This window comes from Aethalodelphis obliquidens, unplaced genomic scaffold, assembly GCF_003676395.1.
Source record: "Aethalodelphis obliquidens isolate GAN/ISIS:26980383/991018 unplaced genomic scaffold, ASM367639v1 scaffold45, whole genome shotgun sequence".
Lineage (NCBI taxonomy): Eukaryota > Metazoa > Chordata > Mammalia > Artiodactyla > Delphinidae > Aethalodelphis > Aethalodelphis obliquidens.
This window is the reverse complement of record NW_020837989.1, coordinates 1,790,566-1,805,346: the sequence shown is the minus strand read 5'-3', so window position 1 is coordinate 1,805,346 and position 14,781 is coordinate 1,790,566. Positions and strand designations below refer to the sequence as shown.

The 14,781-nt window shown below is 45.3% G+C and overlaps 1 protein-coding gene across 1 annotated transcript in view; it reads left to right on the top strand.

The window, feature by feature from the left end:
* Positions 1-14,781, top strand: part of CYFIP2 (cytoplasmic FMR1 interacting protein 2) — a 131,019-nt gene that overhangs the window by 45,706 nt on the left and 70,532 nt on the right. Inside the window, exons 14-18 of the mRNA XM_027081428.1 lie at positions 5,633-5,799; positions 6,546-6,693; positions 9,927-10,080; positions 11,207-11,363; positions 11,884-11,980. Coding sequence (XP_026937229.1) covers positions 5,633-5,799; positions 6,546-6,693; positions 9,927-10,080; positions 11,207-11,363; positions 11,884-11,980 — 723 coding nt within the window. The remainder of the gene's footprint in view (positions 1-5,632; positions 5,800-6,545; positions 6,694-9,926; positions 10,081-11,206; positions 11,364-11,883; positions 11,981-14,781) is intronic.

Below are 14,781 nucleotides of genomic sequence, written 5' to 3'. Positions count from 1 at the left end.
TGGGGCTGTTCCCTGGTTTTTCAATTTATGGCATTTTCTATTGATTTCGTACTTTGGGAGAAACCAGTTTAGTTCTTTCATCTCTACCTCCCATTTCCACCCCCAATACACCCAATTCCTCTCTCCCATCTTCCCAAAGTGGCAATTTAACACTTTTTGGTTAAATTAACAGTTGCTCTGTATTACTATAACTGAGTACCTGTTCATTGCTGAGTCATGTGGTCTAATATGAATACATCTCTTTTCTGGCACAGCTTTTGCCTTTTTGTTTGATAAGTTTTCTATGATCCAATAAAAAAGGAGCCCTCAAACATACCAATGTAAAACTTCCTACGAAAGAGCTAATCACAATCATTATTTTATGAATTTTATTACTCTTTTTTTTTTGGAGCCATTCCCGCTGAAGCCCCTTTTCCTTCTCTCCAATCTGAACTGATTTGTCTCTAGATCTGTTGTTCAGTTACTGATCTGAGATATCTCATCTTCATTACCCTGGGATTCCCCTTGTCCCTCTCCTGTATTGGACCCCAGGGCTGACTCTCTCTTTATATTGGTGGAGTATATCCTCCAAAGCTTTCTAAGAAAGGGATTATGGAGGAAAATATTTCTGAGATCTTGAATATCTGAAAATGTTTTACTTCTAAATTCACTCATAGTGAGTGGCTAGAGAATTTTAAATTGTAAATAATTTTTTCCCAGAATTTTGAAGCTATTATTCCATTGTTTTCTAGCTTTCAGTGTTGCTGCTGAAAAGTTGGATTCTAGTCTAATCCCTGTTTCCTTGTTATTTTTTCCTCTGTATAATTTTTTAACAATCGCTTTATTGAGATATAATTTATATATAAAAAATTCACCCTTTAAAGTGTACACTTATTTTTAGTATAGTCAGAGCTGTGAAACCATTACCACTGCCTAATTTTATAACATTTTTGTTATCCCCCCAAAACAACCCATACCCATTAGAGGTCATTTGCCATTCATCCCTTTTCCCACCAGCCTCTGGCAACCACTAATCTACTTTTCTGTCTGCATAGTTTTGCCTCTTCTGGAGATTATATTTAAATGGAGCCATATAATATGTGATCCTTTGTGACTGGCTTCTTTCACTTAGCATGATGTTTTCAGGGTTCATCCATGTTCTAGTATATATCAGTACTTCATTCCTTTATGATTGAATAATATTCCGTTGTATGAATATATCATATTTGTTTATATATTCACAAATTTGGGTTGTTTCAACTTTTTGGCTATCATGAATATGCTGATATGTACATTCGTGTACAAGTATTTGTGTGGAAATATGTTTCATTCTCTTGTGTATATACCTAGAAGCAGAATTACTGGGTCACGTGGTAACTCCACGTTTAAAAATTTGAGGAACTGTAAAAACTGTTTTCCAAAGCAGCTGCACCATTTTACATTTTCACCAGCAGTGTGCGAGAGTTGCAATTTCTTCATATCCTTGTCATCACTTATGGTCTTTTTTATTTTAGCCATCCTAGTTGTGAAGTAGTTTCTCATGGTGGTTTTGACTTGCATATCCCTAATAACTAATGATATTGAGCACCTTTTCATGTGCTTATTGGCCGTCTGCATAGCTTCTTTGGAGAAATGTCTGTTCAGATTCTTTGCCCATTTTATTTTAGGTTATTTGTCTTTTTATTTTTGAAGTATAAGAGTTTTTATATATTCTGTATCAGAAAAAGCTAATTAATTTGCCATGGTTACCAGGAAAATAGGGACTGTTTTCTAAAATGCAGCCAAATTTATGAGCCAAAATGAAAAAGAGGAAAAAATTTTATTATGCATCTTGTTTCCCAGAACTGGTATATTTAAAAATATATCAATATTCAAACACCAAAAGAAAGAGTTTTTATATATTCTGGATACAAGTCCCTTATCAGACATATAATTTGAAAAACTTTTCCTCCATTCCATGGATTGTCTTTTTACTTTCTATATGGTATCCTTTGAAGCACAAAAGTTTTCAATTTTGATGAAGTTCCTTTTATTTTCCTTTTGTCACTTGTGCTTTTGGTGTCATATCTAAGAAACCATTGCCTAATCCAAGTTCTCAAAGATTTACTCCTATGTTTTCTTCTGAGATTTTTATAGTTTCAATTCTTACATTTAGGTCTTTGGTCATTTTGAGTTAATTTTTGTATATGGTGTGAGTAGGGGTCCAACTTCATTCTTTCGCATGCAGATGTCCAGTTGTCCCAGCACCAGTTGTTGGAAAGCGTATTCTTTCTCCATTGAATTGTCTTGGTACTCTTGTCAAAAATCAATTGACTCTAAATGTAAGGGTTTATTTCTGGGCTTTCAGATCTCTTTCATTGATCTATATGTCTTTCTATATGCCAATACCATACCATTTTGATTACTGTAACTTTGTAGTAAGTTTTGAAATTAGGAAATGTGAGTCTAACTTTATTCTTTCGTTTTCATCTGTAGAATCTTATAGTCTCATCTCTTTATCACAGTTTTTCTGAAGTTTCACTGTAAGGCATCATGATAAGGGCCTTTTGCATTCATTGTTTGGGACACTAAATAGGCCATTGCAGTGTGGAAATACAAGTTCCGTAGGTCTGGGAAATTTTCTTGAATTTTAATTTTGATAATTTCCTCCTCTCTGTTTTCTCTGTTCTGTCTTTCTGGGTTTTCTATCTGTCAGATGTTGGATGCCCAGGAGTTAGTGTCTAATTTTCCTATCTTTTCTGTCTTATTGCATATCACTTATTTTTGTTCTGCTTTATGGGATATTTCCTTAATTTCAGTTTTCAACTCTGTTAGTATTTTTTATTTTGCCTATAATATTTTAAATGTCCAAAAGCTCCATCTTGTTCTCTGAATGTTTCTTTTTTTTTAATCGCACCCAACTCTTGTGTCGTGAATGTGCTATCTCCACGAGAATATTATTGTTTTTTTTCAATGAGCTTTACTAAGGTATAATTTACATTTGGTAAGCTGCATCCATTTAAAGTGTATAATTCACAAAGTTTTGACAGTTGTATATATACCTGTGAAACCAAAAACACAAGATGCAGAACATTTTCATCTCCCTTTAAGACTTCGTATGCCATTTGCAATCCATCCTTCCCTCCATCCTTGGCCCTAAACAATCACATTTTTTGTCACCATAGATTTGTTTTCATTTTCTAGAATTTATTTAAGTGGAATCATATAGTATGTATTTTGTGCGTGTGGCTTTTTCACTCAGCATAATAATTTTGAGATTCATCCACATTGTTTCTTGTATCAATAGTTTGTTTCGTTTCATTGCTGAGTATTTTTCCATTGCGTGGCTATTCTACAATTTGTGTATCTATTCAATTGTTGATAAACATTGGGCCATTTCCAGCTTTTGGCCGATGTAAGCAAAGCTGCTTTAAATATTTGAGTATAAGTGTTTGTGTAGACATAGGTTTTTATTTCTCTTGGAATGGTCATATTGGAGGTGTATGTTTAACTTTTTAAGAAACTGCCAAACAGTTTTCCAAAGCGGGTGTACCGTTTTATATTCCCACCAGTTATATATGAGGGTTCTGTTGCACACACCCTCACAGTGCTTGTGCTGTCAGTCTTATTAATCTTAGCCATTCTAATGGATATTTAGTACATCTCACTGAGGTTTCAATTTGCATTTCCCTGAAGATTAATGATATTGAGCATCTTTTCATGTGCTTATTGGCTATTCTTACATCTTCCTTTGTGAAGTGTTGTCTGTTGAAATCTTTTGCCCATTTTTTACAATTAGCTTTCCATCTTCTTACTATTAAATTGTGAGAATCTTTATATATTCTAGATACAAGTCCTTATTCACAAATACGTTGCAAATATTTTTTCTAATCGGTGACTTTGTCTTTTCATTTTTTTTTGGGGGGGGTGCCTTCTAAAGGGCACCTGTTTTTAATTTTGAGGAAGTTCTACTTATTTATTATTCTGTGGTTTGTGATTTTTTGTGTTCTAGCTAAGAAATCTCTGCCTAGCCCAAAGTTGCAAAGACTTTCCCTTAGGTCTAACAGATCTGCATACTCTTCCGTGTTTGGAGTTTTTCTGAAAAGTCTTCATTATTTTGTCCTTCCTTTGTCCCTTATTTCCTAGTTTCTTTGCCAGCCAGGAGCCCAGATTCTTTTATGAATTAACATTCCTTTAGAGCTTCTCTCTCATTATTTCTGCACTATAAAGGTTCTCTTCAGCAAAACCATTAGACTGTTGGTTCTAGTGAAAATTCTTACCTTCTGAACTATTCTCACTATTTCTTCTGCCTCGAATGTTCTATTTCTTCATTTACAGTTTGGAGGAACATAAAGGCTTAGCATCTAAGCTCATTCATTCATTTACTCATTGCTTTTCAAGAAAAAGCTCTTGAGGGGCCACCAGGGCCCCGGCCCCAGGGGTGGAGCCTACACAGCATGCCAGGCCTCACCCCTGCAGTGCTTACAGTCTGGTGCAGAGGGAGGAAATCGACCATGTCATGAGGGGTGTGACAAGTGTGGCAGTTGTCAGGAGGCTGATTTGACAAGGCTTTCCCCTCTGAATTCCTTTTTTTTTTTTTAACATCTTTATTGGAGTATAATTGCTTTACGATGGTGTGTTAGTTTCTGCTTTATAACAAAGTGAATCAGCTATACATATACTTATATCCCCATATCTCCTCCCTCTTACATCTCTCTCCCACCCTCCCTATCCCACCCCTCTAGGTGGTCACAAAACACCGAGCTGATCTCCCTCCCCTCTGAATTCTGAGCTAATCTAGAAGTTAGCACTTGAGGCTGACGGGGGCCAAAGGATCAGGTTTGGTAAAGCTGGACCAGAGAATGTGACTTCACTCAAGGCCACACCAGGCTTCCTATTCCTCCTCCATCCCATGAAACTTCCCACTGGGAAACAGGCAAAGCAGCTGCATAAATATACACCTCCCATCCTCAGGATGGGGAGGGGTGATTACCGCAAGGACAAGACAGGCACCCAGAGGAGAGGACACACCCCACAGGCAGACAGATCCCAAGTGAGCGCCAAGGTCAGAGTGACGCTACACGCATCCTAGTTACCTGTCTCCCCACCTCTGCAGACAGATAAGTGAGTTAAGGGGCTAGGGAGGAGGTAAATAGAAGGGCAGAAGCCTTTCCCCACAAGACTTCTATAGGAATCCTATTTTATGGACTCAAGCAGCAACTGGCCAAATCACTTCAAAAGCAAAGATTGTAAAAATTCTATAGAAAGAAGTTCTATTTGATATTGTCTGTGGGTACATGGGATGTGGAGAGACCTCTCAAAGTCAGAGTGCTACTCAAAACATGGTCCATGAACCAGCTGCCAGTCGTCACCAGTCAGCGGCAAGATGGGGGGCCGGTGCCAGAATGAAAATCAGCTGATGGTGAGGCACACACGCAGCATGTGGCTGACGTCTTTGCTCTGTAGCAGCGCTTCCTTGATAAGGGAGGCGGAGTGCTGATTTCTCTTCTGGCACACGTTTCCACCCAGCCGTGAACTGACACTCTGAGTAGCACTCGCTGGCCTCATGCTTCAGGATGTCTCCTCCAGCACCCCCCCAGAGATGTGGTGAGGGTACCGGACAGACGGGTATGCCAAGGCACAGTGAGCCTGACCTCGATCTGTGCCTGGCCAGGTGATCGCCATGATCAAAGGCCTGCAGGTGCTCATGGGCAGGATGGAGAGCGTCTTCAACCAGGCCATCAGGAACACCATCTACGCAGCCCTGCAGGACTTTGCCCAGGTGACCCTGCGTGAACCCCTCAGGCAGGCAGTGCGGAAGAAGAAGAATGTCCTCATCAGGTGGGTCTTCAGATGGCCTTTTTCAGGGGGCCACATCCAAAATCGGGGGTGCTGGGTGCAGGCCACAGAGGACGTTCCCAGATCAGTCAGCTTCCAGGGAAGTGTCTGAACACAAACGGACCTTCCAGTGAGTTCCAGCAAGTCCTATGAGGCCCTTTCAGGAGATTGGACATTTGGGATGAATTAGGCCTCCATCTCTGGGTTTGGAGCCCATATCCACCACTGTCTAGCTGTGTGAACTTAGTCATGTTACTTACCTTCTCTACACCTCAGTTTCCCTCATTTGTAAACTGTGGATGATGATGGTACCTACTCCCTAGGCTGTTGGGATGATGAAATGAGATAATCCATGTATAGACCTAAGCACACAGCAGCATGGAGTAAGTGTGCCACAGATATAAGCTATTATTCAAGTTTTAAGTATACAGAGATTTAAATGGACTAATGAAACTGTCCTGTAAGCAAAAAGAAAACTAGCCATCCTTCACTCAGGTTCTCTCCCACTGTGTGGCCTCAGAGCTGAGTTCTCAGACAGCCAGTGGGCCTCAGAATCACCGGGGCACTTGTAAAATGCAGACGTCTGGGCTGCACCTCCAATCTGTTAAGCCAGCATCCCTGGGGATGGGGCCCTGGAGTGAGCATGCCAGGAGTTCTAAGGCACGTGGTCCTGGAACACCATGGCCTCTAGAAACAGGCTTGCAGTGCCTCTTCCCAGCTGGTCTGAATCCAGGTTCTTCCTTCCCCAGTGTCCTACAGGCAATTCGGAAAACCATCTGTGACTGGGAGGGAGGCCGAGAGCCCCCCAATGACCCGTGCTTGAGAGGGGAGAAGGACCCCAAAGGTGGATTTGACATCAAGGTGCCCCGCCGTGCCGTGGGGCCCTCCAGCACACAGGTAAGCGGCTCCAGGCACAGGCCAGCTCTGCTGACTCAGAGGCCAGCCAGGCTATGGTAAGTCATCCTGGCTGGACCATGGGGCAGTGGGGCTGGGGGTCCTCAGGCAGGAGGGGCAGGGTCAAGCGGCTGCTCTAGTCTTATTCTGCCATCTTGTTTTGATATAAGAGGGAGGACCACTGACTTAAGATTCAGGAGACCTGGATTCTAGTCCTAGATACCTGTGTGACCTCGGGCACGTTACACAGATCTCTTTGTGCCTCAGTTGTCTAATCTGGCAAATGGGGGTAATACCAGGACCGGCTGTCCTAGCCCTGTGAAGTACAGGTTCCAAAGTATAGGAGAAGTTTAAAGTGAAATCTGTATGCATCTATCCTGTCCCTGGTTAATGAACGCTGACCCCCGCTTCCCCTGTAGTGATGTCCTAGCTTGGGAATTCCTAAGTTCTGCCTCTGACTTGCTGCGGGATCTTGGGCAAGTGCCTTGACCTCTCTGAGCTCTGGTTATCTTCTCCGTTAAATGAAAACTTTGGATGAGATCACGTTACTTACAAAACACCGCTTTTGTTATTCCCCGTACCCCCCGCCACCAACATCACAAGTATCCAAAGCCCTCAACCACTTAGAGAAAGTCTAATAATCAAAGATATTCAGAGTTGCCAACCGGAGCTTTTTCAACAACGAGAGGTTGTCTGTGGCTTATCCAAAGTAGTCGGTAGAATTACAGAAAAAAAAGTAAAGAACCTAGGCATCTCAGTTAAATTCTTGCCCCCTACTTAAGGATAAATAGTTTCTGGTAGGCTTTTTGAGCTATTGAGAAAAAGCATATGGACCCATTATAGCTTTTAAAGGTCTTACAGGCCCCCAAAGCCCCAGGCTGGGAACTCCTGCTTCACATGACCTTTAAACCTCTCTCATCTCTGAAATCCTGATTCCTTGAATCATCTGAGATGAGCCATCTGAGGCCCACCCCTGACGCTTCTCACTGTATGTGTGTCTGTGTCTGGGCACGGGGTGGGGGCAAGGAGGCAGCACCCGGGAGAGCTGGGTTCTCAGCACTGGCATCGTAGCTTCCCTTGGCCCGCAGCTCACAGACCCCTTTGCACTTTTCTTGCCTGCTCGAGAGACATGGAACTTCTCAAGGAAGCTTGTACAGACAGTTCTGTGTCATGCCAAGGGCCAGAGACCTTTCCAGTCCAGAATGGCTTGGAGGGGCTGAGCAGGGCTTCTGGGTGTTGCTTCCAGGCGAGGCAAAAGAGAAACAGGAAAGGAGGAGGTCGCAAAAGGGGGCCAACAGGCAGAGAATGAGAGAGGGGTGCGGGGCAGGGAGGGAGAACGGAGCATTTATAAAGATAATATGAGAAGGAGTGTCACCAACAGTTAGGCCCCCCGACACCCCCAAGTCATGTTAGGGTGGCACAGACACACTTGATAGACTCCTAGACAGTCAGCTTGGAAGAGCCCTTAGAGACAAACTAGTCGCAAACTAGTTCCTCCCCCTATTTTGCAGATGGGGAAACTGAGGTCCAGAGAGGGGAAGTGACTTGTCCAAGTCACAAGGTGAGTTTAGATGGAGGTGGGACGAGAACCAGGTCTCCTGACTCCCACCCTGGGGCTCTGTTAGGGCCTTGGGAGCACAGTAGACATGGCATCTGGCAGAGCTGGGAGGTTACTGTTCTGGTGAATTAAATGCTTTGTTTAGTAAAAGTAGGTGGGGAAAACGTTTCCCCTCTTAGGGATGAAATGGTTTTTCAGATCGTTAGAATTTGGTACCAATCAGTCGACACCCGCACAGACTGGATTGAAGACTCCTCTCTTGGAGGCCTCCAAAGGCCGTCATTAGAGCAGTGCCTCTCGAGTCTTAGGGATGGTCAGCCGTGCTCACCGACAGGGTTGCAGAGGGTGGGCTGCCTGATAAACCAGCAGCCCCGTAGTTCCTTCACCACAAAGGAAAGTGCTGTGCCAGGGATGGCGTGCCACTCCTTTCTGTGGCCGTGCTGCCCAGCCCAGGCCAGGCGCGTGGTGGGTGTGGTCCTAGAGAAGATCAGAGGCGGCCAGCATGGACGTGGTGGCAGAGGGAGGTTGGAGCATCTCAGAGGTGGTCGGCAGATGGCCTCTAGCAGTCGTGGCGGCTTTCCCACCGTATACAATACCTCTTGCTTTTCTCTCTCTCTCTCTCTCTTCTCTCTCTCCCTCTTCCCTGTCTCTCCTGCCCTCCCATTCCCTCCTCCTCTCTCCTATCTATGTCTTAGGCCTGCCAGTGGTCCCCGCGGGCTTTGTTTCACCCCACTGGTGGCACACAGGGCCGAAGAGGCTGCCGATCCCTGGTATAACACCGCCTGGCTGGGTTGGTTGGGTACCCTTCTCCAGGAGGCAGCAGGAATGGACTAGCCTGGCTGTTCACGGCCCCTTCCAGCCCTAAGATTCAAAGACACATGATGTGGAAAGATGTAGATTAGCACTTGCGCCCTTTGCACTTAAGGCTCTCTGTAAGCAGGAGTTAATTGTCTAGTAGGCCTCCTGTGTAAGTACCGATCTTCACCTGCTATCCACCCAGCATTTCGGCAAGCTGTACCATGCAGCTGATACCTGCAGAGGCGCTGTCCCTCGGTCTTGAGGGTCGGAAACCTGAGGTGGTGGGGGGCTTGCTCTGATCCGACCCCATTTCACAGTTCCTTGGAATGTCAGAGCTGAAAGGGACTGGTTGGAGAAAGCATCTGGTGCAACCTCCTCACGTTAGCAGATAAGAAAACTGAGGCCCAGAGTGGGACTTTGTTGCCCAAGGTCACACAGAAAGTCAGGGGCGTACCTAGCCTTGAACCCCATTCTTTTGACTCTGAGTTCAGTGCTCTACCCCTGGTGCCACCGTGGCTGTCCAGTAAAGCAGGGAGCGACTCCAGGGTGACATGGAATGAGGTTCTCCTCTGATGCCCACGGCCTGGGCCAAGCAGAGCAGGCAGGACCCTGGGCCTTGAAAGACCTGGTATTACCAGGTCCTCCCACCCGGGAGGCCGCCGGCCCCAGGCAGAACATCCTGCCAGGCTGGCCAGTCTCCCTCTTGAAGGTTACACATTCCAAATTTACTTCTCCAACCCTAAACTGGTGCTTCCTTAAGACAGTGCTTTTTAAGGGCAGATATCTTCAGAAAAAAAGAATAGAAACACAGCACAAAGCAACCTTTTCCCCTGGATGGAAGGCCAGCCCCTGACCTTCCCATCTTCCTTTCTTTTTCAAGCTGTACATGGTGCGGACCATGCTTGAATCGCTCATCGCAGACAAAAGTGGCTCCAAGAAGACCCTGCGGAGCAGCCTGGATGGACCCATCGTCCTCGCCATAGAGGACTTCCACAAGCAGTCCTTCTTCTTCACCCACCTGCTCAACATCAGTGGTGAGCCACCCTGTCGGGGGCAGGGGGAGGGCTCCTAGGGACTAGAGCGTCTAAGGCTGTCGGGCCAGAAGTTGCAAAGAGACGTGATCATCTACCCAAAGGGGCACATTTTGCCACCAAAGAAAAAAGGCACACTTTCCAGTAGACTCTGGGAAAGGCCAGGCTCAGTCCAGCTATTCTGACTCAGCTAAATCTGGTAGATATTCGTAGCTAATTTGTTATGAAGTTCCCAGTAAAGCGGGATCACAAACAGGTGACACCCTCAGACACACGCAGGGACCAGGTCAGCCTTTTGTTTTTAAGCAGCAGCGCTGAGCTGATTAGTGCCCGTTGCTCCTAGCAAAGGAGGCTCCTGGACTGCACCTGGATCCCAAGTCCCCTGCTCCACCTCTCCTGTTGGTGGGATGCATGTGCACGTGGGACAGGGGTGGGGAGTGGAGGGAGAGCAGCATCCCAGGGTCCTGGGAGGGGCGATGTGTCTGTTGGTATTGAAAAGAGTGATCTTAAACAGCCCAAACTTCTCCATAGGGAGCAGCCTAGGAAGGGTCTTCAAGACCTCTGTAAGGGACCCATAATTATCACAAGCAAGGGTCATGGCTGCAGTCCAGTTAAAAGCGGGCACCCGTGGATCTGTCTTGACACTTACAGCAAGCACACTTTGACACTTAGCTAGCATGTTTTCAGGATGGCTTTGTAAGGACACGATGGAAATTGTAGGGGCATCTAAAGCTCTAAAACATCACTGCCCCCTGCCCCCCCCCCCCCACACACACACACACTGCTGGGTGAACAAACATTGTCTTCAATTTTTTTTTTGGCCACACTGCACAGCTTGCGGGATCTTAGTTCTCTGACCAGGGATTGAACTCACGCCCTTGGCAATGAAAGCATGGGATCCTAACCACTGGACCACTAGGGAATTCCCCAAACACTGTCTTCTAAATAGACGTTAGGCTGGCCTTCAGGTACAGGAGAGCAGGGTCTACTGATCGAGTCATTTTCATCAGTACCTGCTCTGTACCTAGCACAATGAAAGAAGAATAAAAGTTTAAAAAAACCCAGTAAGAGCTAAGATCTTCGGGTGCTTCTGATGTGTAACCCAAGGCTCTCTCCCTTATGCTTCCAGAAGCCCTGCAGCAGTGTTGCGACCTCTCCCAGCTCTGGTTCCGAGAATTCTTCCTGGAGTTAACCATGGGCCGGCGAATCCAGTTCCCTATTGAGATGTCCATGCCCTGGATTCTAACAGACCATATCCTGGAAACCAAAGAACCTTCCATGATGGAGTAAGAGGCAGGGTTGGGCCAGCAAGGAGGTTCCCGAGGTGCAGGTAGAGGGCAGTTTGCCAGCCAGCGAGCCCTGTTCTTTCCAGAACTTTCCAGATGAGGCAGTGTGCCCCACCCAGGATCAAATCACCACCAGATGTGACTCAGCCTTGCAGAAAGGTTCAGAAATCTACCAGCCCAGCTGCCCTTCCCAGGCTCATAACAGCCACGCTGGGAAAATTATCATCTCTGGGGATAGGGAAGCTAATGGCCTTAACGGCCACCAGATTTCTTTTAGTCCCAGACTGATTTTTTTCAGGCCTTGCATTTATTAACATCATGGACTTTGCTTTCTGTGGGCAGACAGTAAAGTAAGTCATTCCTAAGTGGAGGCTGGAAACATCCTAGACCCTGAAAGGGTCTCTTTTTCCTAACTCTGAGTTTGTTCACCCAGCTGTTCATATTTCCTAAGCAAGTTTAAATCTGCCTGCCTTAAGAGAGATCATTAGTGAGCTACTGGCCGTTGTTTTTCCCTCTTCAGATACGTCCTCTACCCTTTGGATCTGTACAACGACAGCGCCTACTATGCTCTGACTAAGTTTAAAAAGCAGTTCCTGTACGATGAGATCGAAGCTGAGGCAAGTGATTGCTTCTCCTTTTGTTCTTCTAATCGTGTTCCAAGAGTCTGGACTTCTCAGGTCTCTAGCTGGGCACAAAGTGGGGTGTCTTAGTCCATTTGGGCTGCTGTAATGAGATACTACAGACTGCAGGGCCTATAAACAACAGGAATGTATTTCTCACAGTGCTGGAGGCTCGAAGTCTGAGGTCAGGGTGCCAACCTGGTCAGGGGAGGGCCCTCTTCTGGGTCCCAGACTTCTTGCCGTGTCCTTATATGGTGGACGGGGCCAGGGAGCTCTCTGGGTCTCTTTTATAAGAGCACTGATCCCATTCATGAAGGCTCCATCCTCGTGACCTCATCACCTCCCAAAGGCCCCACCTCCTAATTCCATCACCTTTGGGGGTTAGGATTTCAACACATGAATTTGGGGGGCCACAAACATTCAGACCATAGCGTGGGAGATCAGTGACTTGCTTTGGACACTGACCTTTATAAACATCATTATCATCAAAAGGGACCTAGAACAGGATGTTAGTCTTTCTTTTTCAGATGTTCAGGGATGGCGAACTTTAGAACTGCATGGGTAAAATTAATTTCTAATGGGTCTTTTACAGTTGGGTTAATTGGCTAATAATAATAACAGTAATGCTACCCATCAATTATTATATGTTTACCATTTGCCAGGTATAGTACTAAGCACTTTACGGACATTTTAAATAGTCTTTACAGTAATTTAAGAAGTGTATGCTACTGTCTGTTTTACAGATAATAAATCTTAGAGTGTTCAAGTATCATTACCTCCACATCACACAGCTTATAGAGTCTCATTCTAGTACTGGTAGGATGGAAATAGCCATCCTCTCACCTATGAAGCTGTTGAATGGTCGCTCAAGGGCTTTGTTTCTGAAATCGTCAAGAAAGGCTGGGATATGCTGCAGACAATCACACATTCTTAGTAGCTTGGGACCAAAGGTTCATTTCTCCATTGCATGTTGGCGGGAGGCTCTGTTGTATGTAATCTTTAATCTGGGACCCATCTGTGATATTCACTAGTTGCCATGGCAGGGGGATGTGTCAGGGTGAATCATACTCTGATACTTAAAGCTTCCACCTGGAAGTGACACATGTCATTGGTCAAAGCAAGTCTCATGGCAGTGCCTCCTTTCAAAGAGGAGCGAGGAAGTGCAGTCCTACCACGGGCCAGCAAGGACCAGAAATGGGATCAGCAGGGCTAAGGACTATGAAATATCTCAATTGTGTCATCTGGAAATTGGAATGAGAGTCTCTGCTCCACCTAAGTACATGGGATTATATAAACGTAGAATGAGGCCAATTGTCACACAAATATAAGGCATTCTTATTTATAAAGGAAAGATGTAAGTGTCTTAGGACAAGCATTACCACCAAATTAGTTTGAAAGTTTATGTATTTCAAAGAAAATCTAGTACAGATGCTGCTTTCTTTCTAAATCTTCCAGTTGCTATGGGAGTTGAAAACCTTGATGGACCCCAATGCAAATCTATCCTGTTTGTCTCCTGAGCAGTACACAAACTTGGAAAGAAAGATTCCAGTAGACAAGTTAATTGGTTGCATCGCAGCTTGGACAGGTCCATTTTCCAATAAGATTTTAGATAGTCATGTTCTCCAACAGGTTGAAAACAAAAAATCTAGAGTGTCATATGTCCAAGTGACATTTTAAAAATAAATGTAGGGGCTTCCCTGGTGGCGCAGTGGTTGGGAATCCGCCTGCCGATGCAGGGAACACGGGTTCGTGCCCCGGTCCGGGAAGATCCCACATACCGCGGAGCGGCTGGGCCCGTGAGCCATGGCCGCTGAGCCTGCGCATCCGCAGCCTGTGCTCCGCAACGGGAGAGGCCACAACAGTGAGAGGCCTGCGTACCACTAAAAAAAAAAAAAAAAAAAAAAAAAGTAAAGAAAGCACACAGATAAGCCCTGGATAACACTGGAGGCCATGGAGCAGAAGTATAGATTGAGACCCCGAGCTCATGGCCTGCCCCACTTTCTCTTCCCATCTTCAGACTCTGTTCTGAACCAGGAAGAGCCTATGTGTGGATACCCAAGCTTTGTCTCCCTCCTGTGCCCCAAAATGATGGCCCCTTGGCCAACCCCAGGCCCTAGGGGTACACACACCTGCAGTGCAGTGCACCCTCAGGGAGGAACCCAGGGAAAAGAGCACACAGGGCCTGGAAGGGACTTGGGCTATTTGGGCAACAATATTCAAAGCTGGTTATAGAAGGGGGGCATGAGTTGGGCACCCCACCCTGGATCCTACGGGTCCTTTGCCTGAAGGAGGCCCCCTTAGGGATCCTTGAAGCTCAGACTCCAGGGCAGAGGCCTTGGTTACGTGCGTGTGAGGACAACACTGTACACAACACTGTGTTTTTATGTTCAGAATAACATTTAGTGTGTTAAATAAAAGATATGAAAGCTCTTTGAATAAAGAGTTAACCTTATGGAACTGGGAGTTTGGTGCAAAAAGGATTGAAGATTAATCACCTAAATACAGTCTATTTCCTTTGAAGTTATACTGTTACCCTGCTACTATCAGAGCCCATCTCTTTATCGCCCCACGTTTGGCCCTTCCCTGCTCTTGCCATCATTGGAGGATTTGCTTTCGATCCTCTATGTCTGCTGTGAACTTTCCTCTCACCTCAGCATCACATTCTTCCACTGACATGTTGAAACACTGAAAAGGCAAGACGGTCTCTTATTCATTAAAAACCAAAGATTTTTAAGCAAACTGGTTTTAAAAAGGTTTTTAAATTTTTAATGACCATCAACTTCTTCATTTGCAAAGCA